Source organism: Semicossyphus pulcher, unplaced genomic scaffold, assembly GCF_022749685.1.
Source record: "Semicossyphus pulcher isolate SPU_LCO1_2020_fin unplaced genomic scaffold, fSemPul1.0.p SCAF_11, whole genome shotgun sequence".
NCBI classification, from domain to species: Eukaryota; Metazoa; Chordata; class Actinopteri; order Labriformes; family Labridae; genus Semicossyphus; species Semicossyphus pulcher.
In genome coordinates, this window is record NW_027211615.1 from 8,876,886 (window position 1) to 8,893,589 (window position 16,704).

The 16,704-nt window shown below is 40.8% G+C and overlaps 1 protein-coding gene across 3 annotated transcripts; it reads right to left on the reverse strand.

The window, feature by feature from the left end:
• Window positions 1-102: 102 nt before the first annotated feature.
• On the reverse strand, window positions 103-16,443 carry mia3 (MIA SH3 domain ER export factor 3). Of its 3 annotated transcripts, XM_069687349.1 has the most exons (28): window positions 16,288-16,443; window positions 14,931-15,064; window positions 14,742-14,828; window positions 11,828-14,606; window positions 10,718-11,038; window positions 10,387-10,517; window positions 7,222-7,353; window positions 6,938-6,959; window positions 6,747-6,835; window positions 6,581-6,658; window positions 6,363-6,473; window positions 6,209-6,280; window positions 6,013-6,117; window positions 5,802-5,924; window positions 5,619-5,706; window positions 5,448-5,500; window positions 5,272-5,362; window positions 5,000-5,138; window positions 4,691-4,853; window positions 4,567-4,602; window positions 4,374-4,441; window positions 4,013-4,098; window positions 3,637-3,750; window positions 3,027-3,089; window positions 2,895-2,941; window positions 2,705-2,773; window positions 1,869-2,256; window positions 103-867 (listed from the first exon to the last, which is right to left on the reverse strand). In XM_069687349.1, exons 1-28 carry the CDS (start codon window positions 16,406-16,408, stop codon window positions 626-628), a joined length of 5,952 nt encoding a protein of 1,983 aa, XP_069543450.1. In that variant the 5' UTR covers window positions 16,409-16,443; the 3' UTR covers window positions 103-625. The 3 variants fall into 3 exon arrangements, with proteins under 3 accessions (XP_069543450.1, XP_069511485.1, XP_069511484.1); XM_069655384.1 differs by lacking the exon at window positions 3,637-3,750; XM_069655383.1 differs by lacking the exon at window positions 2,705-2,773.
• Window positions 16,444-16,704: the final 261 nt, after the last annotated feature.

Sequence of the window (16,704 nt, forward strand, 5' to 3'; positions counted from 1 at the left end):
AAATAAAGCAAAGGCATTAAGACGCATGTTGAGAAGTATCTGGATCTAGTGTAAAAGACATCCATTGTGAGTGAACTGTAACCAGCTGATAACATACCACTGACAGCTTTTACATTCTTTATTATTAAAAGTTCTACCAACATAGTAAAATAAGTTATACATCTGGCCATCAAATTACACATTTGCTTTACAGTTGGTTCTAAAGCAACAGCTTTGGGAAATGATGGTATTCCTGAAATGCTAGAAGCTAAACCTCCCTCCTTTGTCTCCTTTTTTTAAAATAATTTCCACAGGAAATGACATTAAAAAATTGCCCCTTAAAAATCATTGCTATATTTTTTCAAAGATCAACAAAAATGAAATTCCTCTGGCGTATAATGAATTATTATTGCACAAGAAGCTTTTTAAAAAGTGGCAACCCTTTAAACTCATATCAATTTCAGACACTTAATTATGGATGATGCTTTAATTTAAGGACCATGTTTTCTTTTTTTAAACAAACATCATTGCAGTTTTTACTTTATAACTGAAGTATGAAAAAAATCATGACCTATGTTTGGATTGGCTCTGGGTTGTTAATATGTTCGGGGTCAGCTCAAGTCCTTTGCCGCAGCTGGTGGCATTTTTAAGGCTTGACCATTGCTGGCCTCCCTGAGTCCTGAGGGGCCTCCTGCTTCACGTACGGGCCCTGTCCGGGGCCGCTGTGAGGTCCCGCTGAGTTCTGGAGGGCATCGGGTGGAGCCTGACCATAAGCGTCACCAGGATGTGCAGGATGGGGAGGGACACCTGGAGGCAGGTTCATTGGCGGGCCTGGGTAGCGCATGTCAGGAGGGATGGGTGGACGTGGTCCCATGGGTCCACGGATACCTACACAACAATGAAAAGATAGTTAGGAATGATGAATGAGAAACAATGAAACATTTCCCTTAGTTCTCAGTGCTGGCAGAACATTAATCAAACCTTCTGCAGTTGGTTTGTATATATGCATCAGCAGATGTATGTACTGCTTTCAGGAAATAGTCATAGCCTTACACCTGCAACATTAACCTGGGAATTTCTCCACTTGATTGGAGGAGGTGAAAGAACTAGGGATGCACAATACTGGATTTTTTGCTGATATTTTGCAACCCTTTTTGCTGATTGCAGATTTCAATACAATATATTGGGCTCATGTTTTTTCCAACTAATTGCAGAGAACAAGTCTCCCCTGTAGTGGAATTTATATCATGCCTACTCTTATTGTAGTGGCCAAAAACCGCCATACTACAGACATCTCGCACCCTTCTTCAGGCTTGACGGAAGAGGCGTTGTACAAAAGCTCATGTGTCTGATCACTCACGTTTCTGAGCGTACCTGAATGCAGCAGCGTGTTTGATGTTTTCAAGTTTGGTAACATGACGAGAATATGAGCTAGTTAAGAGTTGTGGAGGTTGTTTAACTGCTTAGCATTTAGGCATTATTGAAGTCCTGTTTTATCAGCAGAAACATGACATATCTGCTGATGTCATTTTCAAGCCATATTCTGCAGATACCGATAATGTGCAGATGATATAGTACAGCCCTAGAAAGAACCTCTGTACTTCTTCCAGCCAAGATTGTAGCTACTTGCCTCTCTCTACACTTCCTCCAGTTTGAGAATTTGTACCAGCAGAATACTTAAAATATCGCTTGTTAAGGGCTTTATAGCATGCTAAATTAGTTCATGTACAAGAGCTGGACAGCATATTCAGTGCTTGTTACACTGTGGATACTATTCCTGCAACTCAATCAATCAAAAATCCAGCAATTCTAAAGCATTAGGGGTCAACATAAAACTTCCCAGCTCCGATTTTGTGTTGAAATTAAAAAAACAAAAAGGCAGTAAGCACCAGGTGGTGGAGGCATCGGTCCAAAGTGATGAGGCGGATGGGGACGGAAGTGTGGTGGGGGACCTCCAGGTCCTGGCCTGGGGTGGAATGCATGTCCGTTGGCCGGCCGAGGTCCAAACTCTCCTCCCATTGGTCCAGGCAGGGGCATGCCTGGGTGTCCGTTGGGTGGCAGTGGAGGCCGGTGAAGAGGAAGAGGTGCATTTGGAGGAAGAGGACCATGAGGGCCAGGTGGGAGGTGGTACTGGCCAGGTCTTGGTTGTCTGTAAGGCCCAGGAGGAGGCAGGCGACCATGGGGTCCAGGAGGAAGGATCTGATCATGGGGTCCAGGGCCAGGTCCTATGGGGCCAGGTGAGTCCCTGATTGGAGACGCTAGAAAAGATCCAGGTCCCTGAAAGAAACCACCAAAAGAAATATGAGATCAAGAAGTCCGTCCTTTGAGCGAGGAGAGATGGATACAAGTCTTTAGTCATGCAGTAAGAAATCCACAAAGCACACAATTTATTCCCAACACAGAGTGCATTTAGTGCTCAATCAGTAACCACACACCATGATTATTTGGATGGAAAAAATCATATCACTTTCGTAAATGACACACAAACTTGAAACTGACCCAATTATTACGCAACGCAACACATTTCAGAAGTTCAGACTAGAATTGCAGCGTCTCTCCGTGCTGTGAGGACAGGTGAAACAACACACTCAGCCCAAAGAGTCACATCAGCCCCAGTGAGACAAAACCATTAATCTCTTCCCAAATCCAAATCCAGCTTTAGGGAAGAGGCGGTGGAGTGCTTGCATACACCGTCACACCTGGCCTGAACCGCCTCTATACTCACAGGCTCTGGACTGTCTGTGGAGGCCTCAGCCTGTGTCTCTGCTTTTATCTGTGGATCTACTGCTTGTGTCTGTTTTAGAGCAAGGACAGACACAACAGACATGTAGGTAGGAGCTCCATATCTTCATGAACTGGAAGGAGGGAAGTCATCGTATAAAATATGAGTGTGATCTTATATGAAACGGACTTACAGATGTGTCCATGTTGGCGGGCGAGGAGCTGCGGGGGCCCATCATGTCTGAAAGAGGAGACACGGCAGAGTGTTGGAAGAAGGGCTCAAAGCAGAGAAGAACTGTGTAATGCAGAGACGGCAGAAGACATACCCATCCCAGAGATGTGTTTGTTTTCAGCGTAACGACCGTGTGGGTCTGATGGAGGTCGCGGGCCTGAGGGGAGAAAAAAACCAAGATGAAGAAAGAATGAAATCCGCTCAAGATTCTGCCTGTAGCATTTATCCAGGGCGGACTGGCCTTCTGTGAACACTCAGAGGAACTAAGCGTTCTGGTGGATTTTAAAGCCCCTTAAAACTTGGGTTCAAATTCAATTCTCTTCTTCTTGATTCATGACATAATCGAGTCGAATTTGTGGATATTTGTTTTTCATCATTATAAAAGTCAAGCTTCAGCAGGACTTTTTATATTAATGATAAGCTTAATGGAAAAATATGTTTTAAGGGCCTTTGAGGAGCAAAAGGTGAAAAAAAAAAAAAAGCAACAACAACAAAAAAGAAATAAGAGCATGAAAAGGGAGTTGAAGACAGAGGAACCAGGAATATGCAGGATGTAATACACACTGTGAAGCGATAAAAGAAGGAACAAAAGAGGTGAAGGAGCTGAAAAGAAAAATGAAGTCAGGTGTGCAGGAAGAGAAAGATTTAAGGAGGCTGCAGCAGAGGGATGATTTCCAACTGGACAGTAATCCGCCAGGACTCACCATACGGGTCAATTCTTCGCCCCACTGGGGCAGAGGGGGGGCGCCTGGGGCCCTCTATCATTATAGGAGGGGAAGGTGCACCCCCACTCACAGGAGAGGGCCCGTATGAATCACCTGTTTTGATCAAACCAACCGTTTACCAATGGAAAAGAAAGAGCCCAACAATCTATGCAAAGATGAAGTCCTCGTTCCAGGCTCAGAGAAAGTCAACATTTACAACAACAAACAAACAAGTTGGAATACTTTTTCCCTTTTAGCAAAAAAAACCACAACAAAGACATGCAGGATTTCATTAGAGAAGAGCCTCCTCTTCTCAAAGTTCTGCCGAATAACCCGATGGAGAAAAAACAGAAGACAAGCTGTGAGGCCTGCTTACCTTGGCGAGGGCCTGCAGGTTGTCCAGAGTTCGGTCTGAAGAGAGGAGCGCGGCGCTCGTTAAGCTGAGAGGTCAGGACAGCTAATCTGTTAACGGAAAACACATTGGTTAGATGTATATGAGAACTTATTTTCTGAGTATCTGACATTATAAAGCGGCTCCTTGTGTCCAACACAATCCAAAACTTTATTCAATTAACAGTTATATTAAACAGAAAAATACCAAAGCTCACATCTGAGGAGCTAAAACAAGTGAATGTTTAGTAGTTTGGCTTAAAAATTACTCTGAATTACTGCCACTAAATTTCTGTTGCTTAAGCCAAAAAACAAACACTGTCTCTACTAAATCTGACAACACTTACTTTTCACGAAGCTTTGATGACTCAAGCTTCTCTTGATTCAGCGCTCGCTCTGCATTACGAGCATTTACCTGCAGGCGATGGGAGAATTAGTGTGCAGCCACAATCTGAATGTCTCAGCTCATTATTAACATTAAACAGGCTTAAAGGTTTGTTTAAAGCATGTTGGCATGTGTAAACAGACTGTGCAACTTACCCAGTTTGAGTGAGTCTTGTTTTCCTGTTCTTTTATCTAAAAAGAAAGAAACAGACATTCATTCAGGGTTCAGGTTTTAGTAGCTCGTTTTTTTCTGTACTTGCTCATCTCACAGCGAGTCTACCTGGTCTTTGTAAACTTCCTCCGTCTTCTTCATCTGGTCCTCCATTTCATTAATGCGTTGCCTTAAGACTTTAACCTGCTCCTCAGCCTCCACAGCTTTTCCTCCGACCTCAGACAGCATGCTCTCTTTGCTGCGTCGCTCCAGCTCCTCCTTTGTTAATCTCCTGTGAAACCACAGAAACACACCTCTTTAAATAACAGCTTTTCTTTCGCTAACACAGCACAGCTTGTTTATATTCATGATGCAATGAGCACGTGTGAAGCAGCAGTTCATAATAACATGTTGATTGATGGTTACAGCTTCACTTACTGCTGCAAAGCGTTCTCCTTCTGCTGATACATTTCAACCATGATTTCATTTTTCTGCTGGAGGATCGTGAACTGGTTTTCCACATGGCTCTTCTCGCTTTTTAGGGCTGCAATTGCGTGCTCCAGCTCCTGGTGTTGTTCTGGTGCCAAAGATACAATGATGTGTTTGTTTAGAGGAAGGCAGGAAGAAAGTTGCATTCAGAGGCTGCATGTTTATGCAATTATCCCCGCACCTCTTTGTAGTTTCCATCAAAACAAACAAGACCAGCATACCTTCCAATGACTTTCTACCCTTTTCTTCATTCAGAAGTTTGGTCATGAAGCGATCGCGCTCTTCTTCAACGACAGCGAGAGTGGTCTGGACCTAGAAAGAAAACATTCAAATAACCAAAACAAAAAAAAAAGTGTCTTTTTGGAAGAGCTATCGTCAGCTGTAAAGTTCATCTTACCCTGGAAACATCCATCATCTGTTTGATCCTGTTCTTTATGGCTGTCTTCTTGTCTGAAAAAGTCAATAAACCACTTATTATGAAGCTTACACAACATAGTTTATACTGTTACAGACAACATGTGTCGGCATTACTTGAATGCAACACTCATTTTACTGAGGTTGGACTAACCAGGTGTGACTTCTCCGTTGGCTAAAACTTTGGTGTCACCTTTCTGTGAATCGCAAGCATCCAGGTCGGCTAGAAGTTCAGACAGCACCTACAGGGAGATATTTTTGTGTGGGTATGTTGACAATTTAATGCACTCTAAGGATTGATATAAACATCTGACAACAATCAAAAGAAAATCCTGACCTCGACATTGTGATCTTTGAGCACCACAGAGTCCTCCAGCTCTTTCTGGGACTTCTGATAGACTTTTATCTGCTCGTTCAGCTCTTTGTGTTTCTCCTCCCAGCCCTTAATGTTCACCTTAAGCTGGAAGAAGAGGAGAGCGGATTAGGACGACGGTATCTATTGAGTTAAAAGACCTCAGTGCTCAACACAACTCTGAACGTCGTCTTACTGTTTTATTCTCTTCTTTTAGTGCGGCAAAATCTTTCTCAAGACACTTTTGATGAACGTTTCGGGCATCTTCTCGGATCTTCGCCTCGTCCAGGAGGACAGTGGTCTGTGGCAAACACATGAGGTTGATATAAGGGGTTAAAACCACAGACTTCAAGTTATCTTGCAACGTGTAGAAGATTGTGCAACGACTTTACCTTAGCAAGAGCATCCTGAACCTTTTCCCTGCTGAGCTGTAGCTTCTCATTTGACTTCTCCAATTTTTCAATCTGTAAAAGACACAGTCGAGCATCAGGGATCTGAGAAAACAGCTGGAGTTATTAAAGGGAGGAAAAGGGATCGAATGTTTACCCTGGTTTCGTTTTGCTGTGAGTTTGCCCTCTCATTTTGGAGGAGTTTGGAGTACTTGTTCTTTTCCTCTGCTATCTTTTCATTCCGTGTTTCTGCCTCCAGAACTTTACCCTGCAACAAGGCAATAAGAGACTCTTACTCTTAAAAATATATCGAATTAAAACACCCAAAACAGTGCAATCGAATACACAACCACAAATAGAAGGTTTAGTGCTTACCTCCAAGTTTTGAAGCCTTTTGACTGTACAACTAACTTCTTCCTTTGACTGTTTTGCTTTTTCTTTTAGCTCTTCAGTCTTAAAAAAAAACAGAAGCCAGAGATAAGTAAGAGAACGTGTCAAAAGAGGCTCATACATTTTTAATTACATTTTGTTAGTAGCTCACCTGTTTCTGGAGGTCAGACATTTTGGTGAGGGCATCATCCTTCTCTTTTTTGAAAGCGTGCATTTGTTCATACAGCCGTTTTTCATCCACTGTGTCAGCAAATGTGCAACAAACATTACACAACAAGTTAGATTTAGCAATTCTGCATTTTAAAAGGCAGCAGGATAAAAATAAAAAGTGTAAAGACTTACCGAGGTACTTTCTCTTCTTTACCTAAAAATGTTTAGAAAAGTGCTTAGTAAAGATCAATTTGATGCGTCAGTGATCCAGATAAGAAAACATTATATTCATCTTAAACTACTTATAGTCTAAACAAGATGGAAAATAACACTCTAAGACATTAACATTTCAAAGCAGTGTGCTTCTTCAAAGTTATTAAATCAAAGCATAAACGCAACAATATTTTTTTCTAAGTTGTTGGCAAATCCTGAAACAATTTGAGCAAATATGAGAGATAATGCAGTCCAACACTTACTGCCAACACGGTCCTCCAGAAGAAGAGGGTGAAGGTCACTACTCCAACCAGAGCAGTGATGACAACAGCTTGCCAAGGACAGCCATACAAGGTTTCCCCCGGCTTCCACTCTTCTGGTAGAAGGGAAATCATCTAAAAGGCGCACAGATACAAACAAAATATTAAAGAATCATTAAAGATGCATCAGTAATGATAATCTAAAGCTGAAAAAAAGATTATTATAAAGATAGTAGATAGATAGATAATTCTGCAAGCCCGGTATTTATCTCAAAGCTTGCATTAAATGAGTTAAGAGGGTACTCTTGTCTTGTTACCCTTCTTTCTGTGACTTCACTGTAAATAATATTGTGACTAAAAATAGACAGGAGGAAAGTAAATATGTATCAAAACACAGTACGACCATCCACTGGGTTTGTCCTCAGAGTAACTTCCAATATTTACACATTACCCCTACACTCATTAACTGAACTCTGATAAAACAAAGGAAATGAGTGATCTGTTACTCTTTTCAGAGACAAAAGCTAATCAGAGCATTAGCATACAATAATTAAAGCAATGCACCAAACTGTGTTCTTATACAACATGCAATAATATTTAACTCTTTGTTTATTAGCCCAAAAACAGGAGCAAATAAGGCAAAGGGTTGCCAAACTAATCAGCTCTTTCACAAGTTTCCTGCCACAAACAGCAGCAGTGCTGTGTGTAACATCAGACGCCAAGGAGGAAATAATTTAGTACTGCACTATTTAGGGTACTTTTTTTTTTTTTAGAATATTGCTGAATTTTGCTGAGTTTTTTGCTGCCAAAGGCATGACTAAATATCACCATAGCCAAATAGACCATCATTTTACCACATTATTGTCCAGTCATGCCAAGATGAACTCTGCATATTGCGATAACCACAATGTAACCTTTGAACTGAGCACGCAAGTGTTAACACAGGATCAAACACAAACTCCTTTGTCTATTATAAAAGCAGGGATTTTAAATGAATTAACACCACTCTGCTGGGAAGGGATTAACATGCTCTGTGCAGCATGCAGCATTTCAATTCAGCACTGCATATAGGCAGGACTGTAACCATGCTATGTTTAAGGTCATTCAAACTGTAATCCACACAGAAAACATGATATAGATAAAGACTCGTGGAAGTTCTGTCAACAGTTAAAGAGGCAGAATTAACTGCATCCGGTAGTTTGGTGAGAAGATTCAGTAGTTGTGCATCAGCCATCTGCTTATTAACACGTCAGCAGGCCATGATAGCATAATAAATACTTAACATGGACAGAATTGATAGCGCCTTAGTTTTAGACTTATTTCTTCACTTACATGTTGTAGCTGCTTCAGAAACAACACGTAAACATGATTCGGTTCCACTACAGGTCGGGGTACTGTATCAGTCTCCATGCCAGCCTTTGAAACAAGAGCGGAACCACTCCGAGTATGCTAGTTTGACAGATATTAGCTTGCTAGCACGTCAACGTTAGCTATCCACTAAGTAAATTGAACGCTTAAGCTAACGTTAGCCGTTTGGTTTAAGACCACTGCACTGTAAAATAAAAGTAAAATACGTTACAAACAGTGACAACGTTAGATGGCAGAGACAGGTGCGACGCTTAGAACGTTCGGTCTTGCCAACAGTAGTTAACGGTCAATCCAAATGAGTCGTCGAATCCCTTTCACTATCAAAAATCAGCGGATAAGCCGGAGACGTTAGCTGAGCCGGAGGTTCAAATATGGATTAAAAAACGTTCCTATAAAGAACATTTCAGAAACTAGATTAACTTAACCGGAGAGAGTCCATGTTACGACTGAGTCTTAAGGTAATTATCTGCCTTTCCATGCCAAAATAAGGCCCCCGGTAGTGCTAGTAGCCAGCTCAGCAACCGGCTGTGTTGAACTTCAGCCTACACCGCGACTGTCAACAAGACAGGGGGAGGGCCGTGGGACGTTCAAGAAAAATCGGAAATTAGACCCTTTCCCTGTTAAGCTGTCCCAATATCCAACCTGAAGTGACACCTCATGCTTAAAGCTCATGTGAGGAATTTTTTGCTGGTTATGAAACAAAAAGAAATTAATTCTGTTTACTCTATATGACCTACAAATGCAAGCGAAACTAAGCGATTAACTGCAAGCTGCCTTGTTGGCTTTGTTTACATTTTCCAGGGCAAAAAATTAAAGTGAGTGATACATATGACTGTTAAAGAAAGCAGGATGAGATTTTTTGTTAAAAAAATACCACTTGAAGCTCCTGTGAGGAGTTTTTATCAAGTTATGAAACAGAATTAAACTGATTCTGATTACTCTATATGAGCTACAAAAGCATAGCAGACCATCAGCGACAAGATTCATAATTTATACATAATTATTTTTAATGCCTGAATGCGCTGGCGGGGGTAGGTGTCAGATGAAGCGATATACTGCACGCTGAGTTTGTTTACATTTTCAAGGGCAAAAATTTAAAGTGGGTGATCCATATGACTGTTAAAGAAAGCAGGCTGAGATTTTTTGTTAAAAAAATACCACTTAAGCATGTCCAGGACAAAATCAGTAAAGAGATAAGAGACACAGCTTCGTCCACAGGGGGTACCAAAATCAACACAAGCAAAGTTCCTCACAGGAGCTTTTAATTGATCGTTGGCTAAATGTGTGAGTGCTTAAAATGCTTTAAAACCGATTGAACGTCAATATGGGACATTTTGAACATGGGCTCCTGTTCTGTTTAATTCACTGTTAATTTGTGTTGTTCATTTCTACTTTTTAAGAAAAAATATAAATTGTAATATAATCACAAAATTTCTAAAAATGAACATGATTCAGTTGTATAGTAAAAAACCACATAGTGTTTAAAGTAATTATTCCACAACTAGCCCTCTGAGTTTGTATTAATGTCCTTTTTTTATGAAATCACAGTTTTCTTTTGGTCTCGCTAGCAAATGTTATGGGCCCGACAGTGATCCACAGCCTGATGGTTTGGTACCACATGTAGGTAATAGCTGAAGTCAAGGGAAATCAAATGAAAGACATCAAATATGAAAAAGCATTGTTCTGCACTATTGATTTTATATTTTTAAATGTTTCCCTAACACCATGCACAGCCCAGACAACAAAAACAACTGAGCTGACAAAGCTAGTGTACACAGGTGCTTAAAATTCTTGACTTACCACAGTGGTCCACTCTACAATTTTACTCCTGATCATTGAAAGGATGCAGCCCATGTAAACAATTCCAGTTGAGAATAATCCCACTTCTTCTTCACTAATTTCAGACACTGGGTCCATGGAGTCCAAGGATCCTAGCGAGACAAAATTCACCTGTTATTGAGTTTGTGTGTGTTATGGACAGACAGAACCACACATTACATTACTTTAACAAAATAAAATATCAGGGAGCTTAACGAGCAGTGAATTTTGCTGACCCCAAGTCCAGGCAAGACTTTGACATTTCTATTAGGGGTTAGGGGAGCATTTATCGATCATGTCATATATTACCAACCTGACGGTGAGTGCTCAACCTCGACACCAAGGACTGGATTTTCCAGAGTGTCTTGAGGGACTTTCTGCATCTCCTCTGGTTCCCTGAAGCTCGGCTGATTGTCTTTGTTTTTGTTAAAGTGTCCGCCATCTTCCTCAACGTTGACTTCTTGTCCTCTGTGCACTCTACCCCAAAGTACTTTATCTTTTTTAGTCTTTGTCGGTCTTTTGTCATGATCTGTTCCTGTGAGGTTGTCATCGCTCTCAGCCTCAGGGACGATGCCCACCCTGTCTTTTTCAATTATGTTGGGTACGTCCTCTTTTGCATTTATTTCCCGTTCATCTACAAGAAAAAACATTAAAAAATAAATAAGGTACATTTCCAGATGCATGTGAAAAGTTTCTTGTTTAAAAGGGTCATATGGTGGGGTGTGTAATTGCTATCAACTCTGGTTTTAGCCAAACATATTTGTTGTAATGAAAGCAGGTGTGGGTTATTGGCTTTGTCAAGATTGTGGTATTCAGGTGCAGCTAAAACACACTGAACATGCAGCTCGATCAAAAGAGCTGAAGCTACATACCAGCTACTAAACCACTTTTTCATTTTTGCTGTTGGCATGGAGCCAAAGTAATACAATTATAGCACACAAACAGGGCAAGATTACTTAAGTAAAAAAGGATGAAATATCAAGGAGCTGCTACAGGCGTCTTTTTTGGCTATATGGCCAAACTAAAATGTGTTTTTGCTCTTTTTAGTGATGGCTGCAATTCCTGGTTGGCAGGGAAGTGAAACCTTTATAAAATGGCCTCTTAAGACACATTTTGATTCAAGGTGTTAGCTGCAATCTCTTTCAACAATCTGGATACATCTGGAAACAAGATGGATATAAACAGTGACTGAAAGGACACTTACACCCTGCATAATCACTGTTTCACATTTTCAAAGTCTGGATTTACTTAAACTGTGGATCATAAACTGGTGGAATTCGCCAAACTTTCTAGACGGCCCCATGTGAGAGTTTTAAACAGAAAATGCTGTGGCAAGCACCGACTCTACCAATCATGGAGGAGTCATTCCGACAAGTTTTTTTTAAATACCAGATACTCAAATTGAATCTAAAAACAAGCCCACCTTGGTCAATATCTGATTCTTTTTCTTGTGCCAAAGGTGTGCTGTCACTGGCCGTTGAATACTTCTGTCGTAGGCTGAATGCAAGCTCCTGGAAGTCATCCAGTATTTCAGTCTCCTCATCTATACTACTTTTGTCCATATGTTGCTCATAGTTGTGTTTTGTGCCCTGGCTATCCAGCATCTTCTCAATCTCATCAAGGATGGTGTTCTCGGAGGCTTCCAGGATGCCTTCGAGGGCACTCTCAATGTCTAGGGTAGTACCATATTGTGAAAGACGGGTAGCCTTCATTTCTGTGTCCAGGTCAGAGAACATAGCCTCCACTTTGAAAAGATTCTTGAGACCCAGAAGCTTTTGGACCCGCTCGATTTTCTCCTCTGTGAAGTGGTCTCGGAGAAGAGTCAGTCTCAACACACTATCGCTGTATTCTGGCTCTGGAGTGGACTCAGTGGGCACAGCTTCAGGTGAGGGTTTATCAGAATCTGTGTTGTCTGTTTGTGAGAAAGAAAGTGCATTTTCATCTTCAAGTAATTCTTCTTTCTCCTCTGCAATCTCTGGATCTTTCTTTTCTTCCAAATGCTCCTTAGGAGGTTCCCTGTGAACCTTGGTTTTCAGTAGGCTGTCATCTACAGCCTTTTTATCTTTCTTGAAATCTGAAGTTGGTTGCTTTTCTTCAAGGGATGGTTGATGATGCTTTTCTTTTTCTGTGCCAGCTAATTCTTGATTGGTAACCATTTTCTTTCCTCCTACGTCATTGTCAGAATCATGACTGTGCTCCATTGTAACGCTACTGTCCTGCACAGTTGCCTTATCATTGTTGACCTCTTCTTCCCGTTGGGGAATTGGATCATATTTTCTATTCATAACCAATTTTTGAGCTTTAGGAATGGCAGGACTGCCATCTTGTAGTACCAGATCCTCTGATTTTGTACTTGCCTCTCTTTGATGGTGTATTGGCTCATTCCTTGTTTCCTCCAAAGCTTCCTCAGGTCCGACCACTTCTCTTTCACTCTCATCATCATCATCATTATTTTTCTTTGCTTCCTCAAAACTCAGAGGGGTTTCTGAAATAGCTTCTTCTTCCTCATCATCATCGTCCTCATCATCGTCTTCCTCTGAACCGTAATCTGCTGTCCTCTCTCCTCCAGTGACAACAGAAAAAACAGCATCTCCAAATGATGTCCACATGTTCTTCTCCTCTACAGCCTTATCATCAGGTGCTGACGCTGGAGTGTTCAAAGACTCTTCAGAGAAAGACAGTAGTGGAGTTTCTTCTTTAACATCAGTGGGATCTTCAGAAGGACTTTCCACATCTTCACGTTCTTCCTCTTCATATGGGGTTACTCTATTGGTGGCTTCTTCATTGGTGATGACAGCATCGAAAGTTGTTCCATAGCTTGTTTTTAACTTGGGTATTTGCACTCCTTCAGAAATTTTGTCTGAATAAGATGCTGGAGTCTCTTCAGTTAAAGTCAACAGTGGAGTTTCTTCTTTTACACCACCGTCATCCTCAGGAGTATTCTCTACATTATCGCTTTCCTCCTCTTCATTTGGAGTAACTTTCAGAGTGATATCGTCATTGGAGATAATAGCATCCAATGTTGTTCCATAACTTGTTTTTAATTTAGGGATTTGCACTCCTTCAGAAATTTTGTCTGAATAAGATGCTGGGCCGTCATTTGTTTCTTCAGAGGTCAACAATGGAGTTTCTTCTTTAAAGTCATCTTCAGGTGGACTTTCGCCATCTTTGCTTTCCTCCTCTTCATATGGGGTAACTTTCTTGGTGATTTCCTCATCAGTGATAACAGCATCAAAAGTTGTTCCAAGTGTTGTTTTTAATTTAGGGATTGGCACTCCTTCCGAAAATTTCACTGTATCAGACGTTGGAGTGTTCGTGGTTTCTTTAGAGAAAGACAGCAGTGGAGTTTCTTCTTCAGCATCAATTTTATCGTCAGAAGGGTTTTCAACATCTTTGCTTTCCTCCTCTTCATATGGTGTTACTTTCTTGGTGACTTCTTCATTAGTAATGACAGCATCAAAAGTGTGTCCAAGGGTAGTTTTTAATTCAGGGATTGGCATTCCTTTAGAAATTTTGACAGAATCAGATGCTGGAGTGTTCACGGTTTGTTCAGAGTAAGACAGCAGTGGAGTTTCCTTGTTCTCATCAATGTCATCATCAGGAGGGTTTACAACATCTTCACTTTCCTCCTCTTCATATGGGGTAACATTTTTAGTGATTTCGTCATCGGAGACGACGGCATCAAAAGTTGTTCCCATCGTAGTCTTTAACTTTGGGATTTGCTTTCCTTCAGAAATCGAAAAGTGTTCTGTAGAAAAATCATCTTTGGACGCAGAATCCACTGCAGTGGCTGTGTCTTTGGTTTCACTCATGTCGGACATTTCAGTTTCATGAACTGTGTGTTCTTCTGTGTGTTCTGCATCTCTTTCAGTGGCATCAGGAGCAGCAGTTGTATCTGACTCTAGTACTTCTGTAGATGGTGATTCAGTTGCCACGTCAAGTTTGGGTAAAGAGCCACTTTGATCATCAGGGACTTCATCAAAGTCCTCAGAGTTATCATGATGCTCAGTTGGTGTTTCACTTTCAGCTTCACTGTCTTCTGATGGCTGTGTTTCTATCTGGGTATCCTCACCAACCTCAAATTGGTCAGATGGCTCCTTATTTTCACTATCATCCTCCTCAGGTGAAGAGCCTAGCAGTAAATCGATGTCATAATTGTTAAACTTATCAAATCCAGAGTCAAAACAGACAAAATCTGTTTCCTGCAAAAAAGACAGAAGAATGAAATTACAAAAAACATACAGAGGCATTGCGGGGGAATTAGTAAGTGCTACTGTGTTGACAGTTGAAAGGATTTTAGATTTAATTTTGAGTCATTCAGCAAGATACTTCCATACCTCTGCTCGAATTTCAATTTCTTTGTCAGTATAAACGTGGTTTACTGCAAGAAGGTCCATTGGAAAATAGCCAAAGTTAGCTCCAACCTATTGATGAATACAAGAAAGAGAAGTGTTGAAAATTATACCCACATAGCCAAACCTAGATATCAACCAGTATTAATTAAAATTCAAACATAATATTCTTACACTTCCAGCCCACATGTCCGCCCTTCTTCCTGACAATTTGTAGTAAACATAGATAGTTTCTGACTTCTTAACATTCAGGAACCGACAGTCTGGTCCAGAGAAATCTTTCAGAGCTTTTCCACGAACCAGAAGCACTGTGAAAGCAAAATATAAAGCATTATTAAGACTTGTTTCAAAAAGATATGCTTTATCAATCTCAATTTCATACGGTGCTTATTTGTAGAATGCAAAGGACCAAACTGAATGCATCTTTTTCATCATCTTTTTTTCTCTCAATGGATTGGTTAAGTAATGGTCCATGTATTGTCAGAAAACAGTGTTAGTCATGATTTCTTAAAGCTTACTTACCTGATTGTTTATCAAAATAATTTCTGATTTTCCCCAGTCAATTGTATAACTGTTTCTTAACCTCGTTGTACAAAACATGCAACACAAAATGATACTGTTAATGATGTTACTTAAGTAAAGAGCTAGCTATCTGCTTCTGACTCACATTTTATAGGTTTATAACATTTCCTCAATAGATAATGACTTATCTACTTGTGGCTTTCTCACTGCTTGTGATTTTTGGTTAACGTGTTAATGTGTTTCTTTACTGTTTTATGACTCAAAAATAACTTTCCCTGATGCTATGTGGTCAATAAAACAATCTCCTGTTACCATCACCAACCTTTAGGTATATTTTCAGGTGACCATTGTCAACAACAGCTGTTACAGTCCCCTCAGGCTTGACCTACCGGTACGTTAGCTTAAATCTATCATGCAAACTGGGATGTAAACCTTGATTAACAGTTATGTATATTGACTTAATTCTCCATCAGTTCAGCTAAAGATGAAGTTACATTTAAAGAGTTTGCTGTTTAAGCTAGGCAAACTAGAGTAACGTTGGTCTGTTTGAAGTTGTATAGCCACAGGGTGAAAAGTAAAGCTAATGTTGCTCAACAAAAGCGCTAACGAGGCTTCTGCTTTGTTAGCTTCAGTTAACTATTGTTTGTTCAGGTAATAACCATAACATTAGCCAAATGGCGGCTAATTAGCTGCTAACATTAGCAACCGCATTCGACACAGTACGGCAGGCCGGAGATGCCAGGCAACCGGCCAACACAGGCTGCGTCTCAACGGATAACCTTCCCAAGCTAATGACTGATGAAAACATTAGCTTGCCCTTGTTTGAGTAAGCGTAACAGAGCTTTCCAGCATCAGAATAGCTGCATGAGGTTACCAAGGTAGCAAATATCGACTGGCAACAGGTCCAGAGATAAGGCGCAGTTTATGGCTAGCTGTAGTATCTGGATGTGGGAAGATGCATCCTTGAAGTCCTGATGAGCTACTAGTTACAACAAGCAAGCAAACTTACTGCTGCACTCCTCATCGGCGCATCTTTTAAAGTCGGAGAACCTTTTCTCCAAGGCTGCGGTGGAAATAAAATTAAATAAAAGTAATAAAAAGCCCTGTCGGTAAAAGTGTTTTGCTGCCATGTTGGCAGTTTTGTTGACTGGCTTGATTCTGCAGCTTGAGCATGAGCACTGGGCAGAAGGAGCGGACACGTCAGCACATCAGATCCGGCTGGGTGTAGGCTCGGATAGGTTTTCACAGGATATAAGGTTCGTATCAGGCTGTTTTATGAGACCGTGAGAAACAAGCTCAGACCGAGGCAGTGATAGATAGAACCAGCCTCATCATTTTGTGTAAACGTATCCTGTAAAGTTTCCTCTGGAATAATCGAGGAAGAAAAGGATTTAAAAACAGGTCTTCCTCATCACGCATAAATGAA

Coding starts and splice junctions, on each gene's coding strand:
- mia3 (XM_069687349.1), bottom strand. CDS start 16,408: ATGGCAGCAAAACACTTTTACCGACAGGGCTTTTTATTACTTTTATTT. Junction 6,281..6,362: donor CACAGCAAAACGAAACCAGG/GTAAACATTCGA, acceptor TGTCTTTTACAG/ATTGAAAAATTGGAGAAGTC. Junction 4,442..4,566: donor ACAAGACTCACTCAAACTGG/GTAAGTTGCACA, acceptor CATCGCCTGCAG/GTAAATGCTCGTAATGCAGA.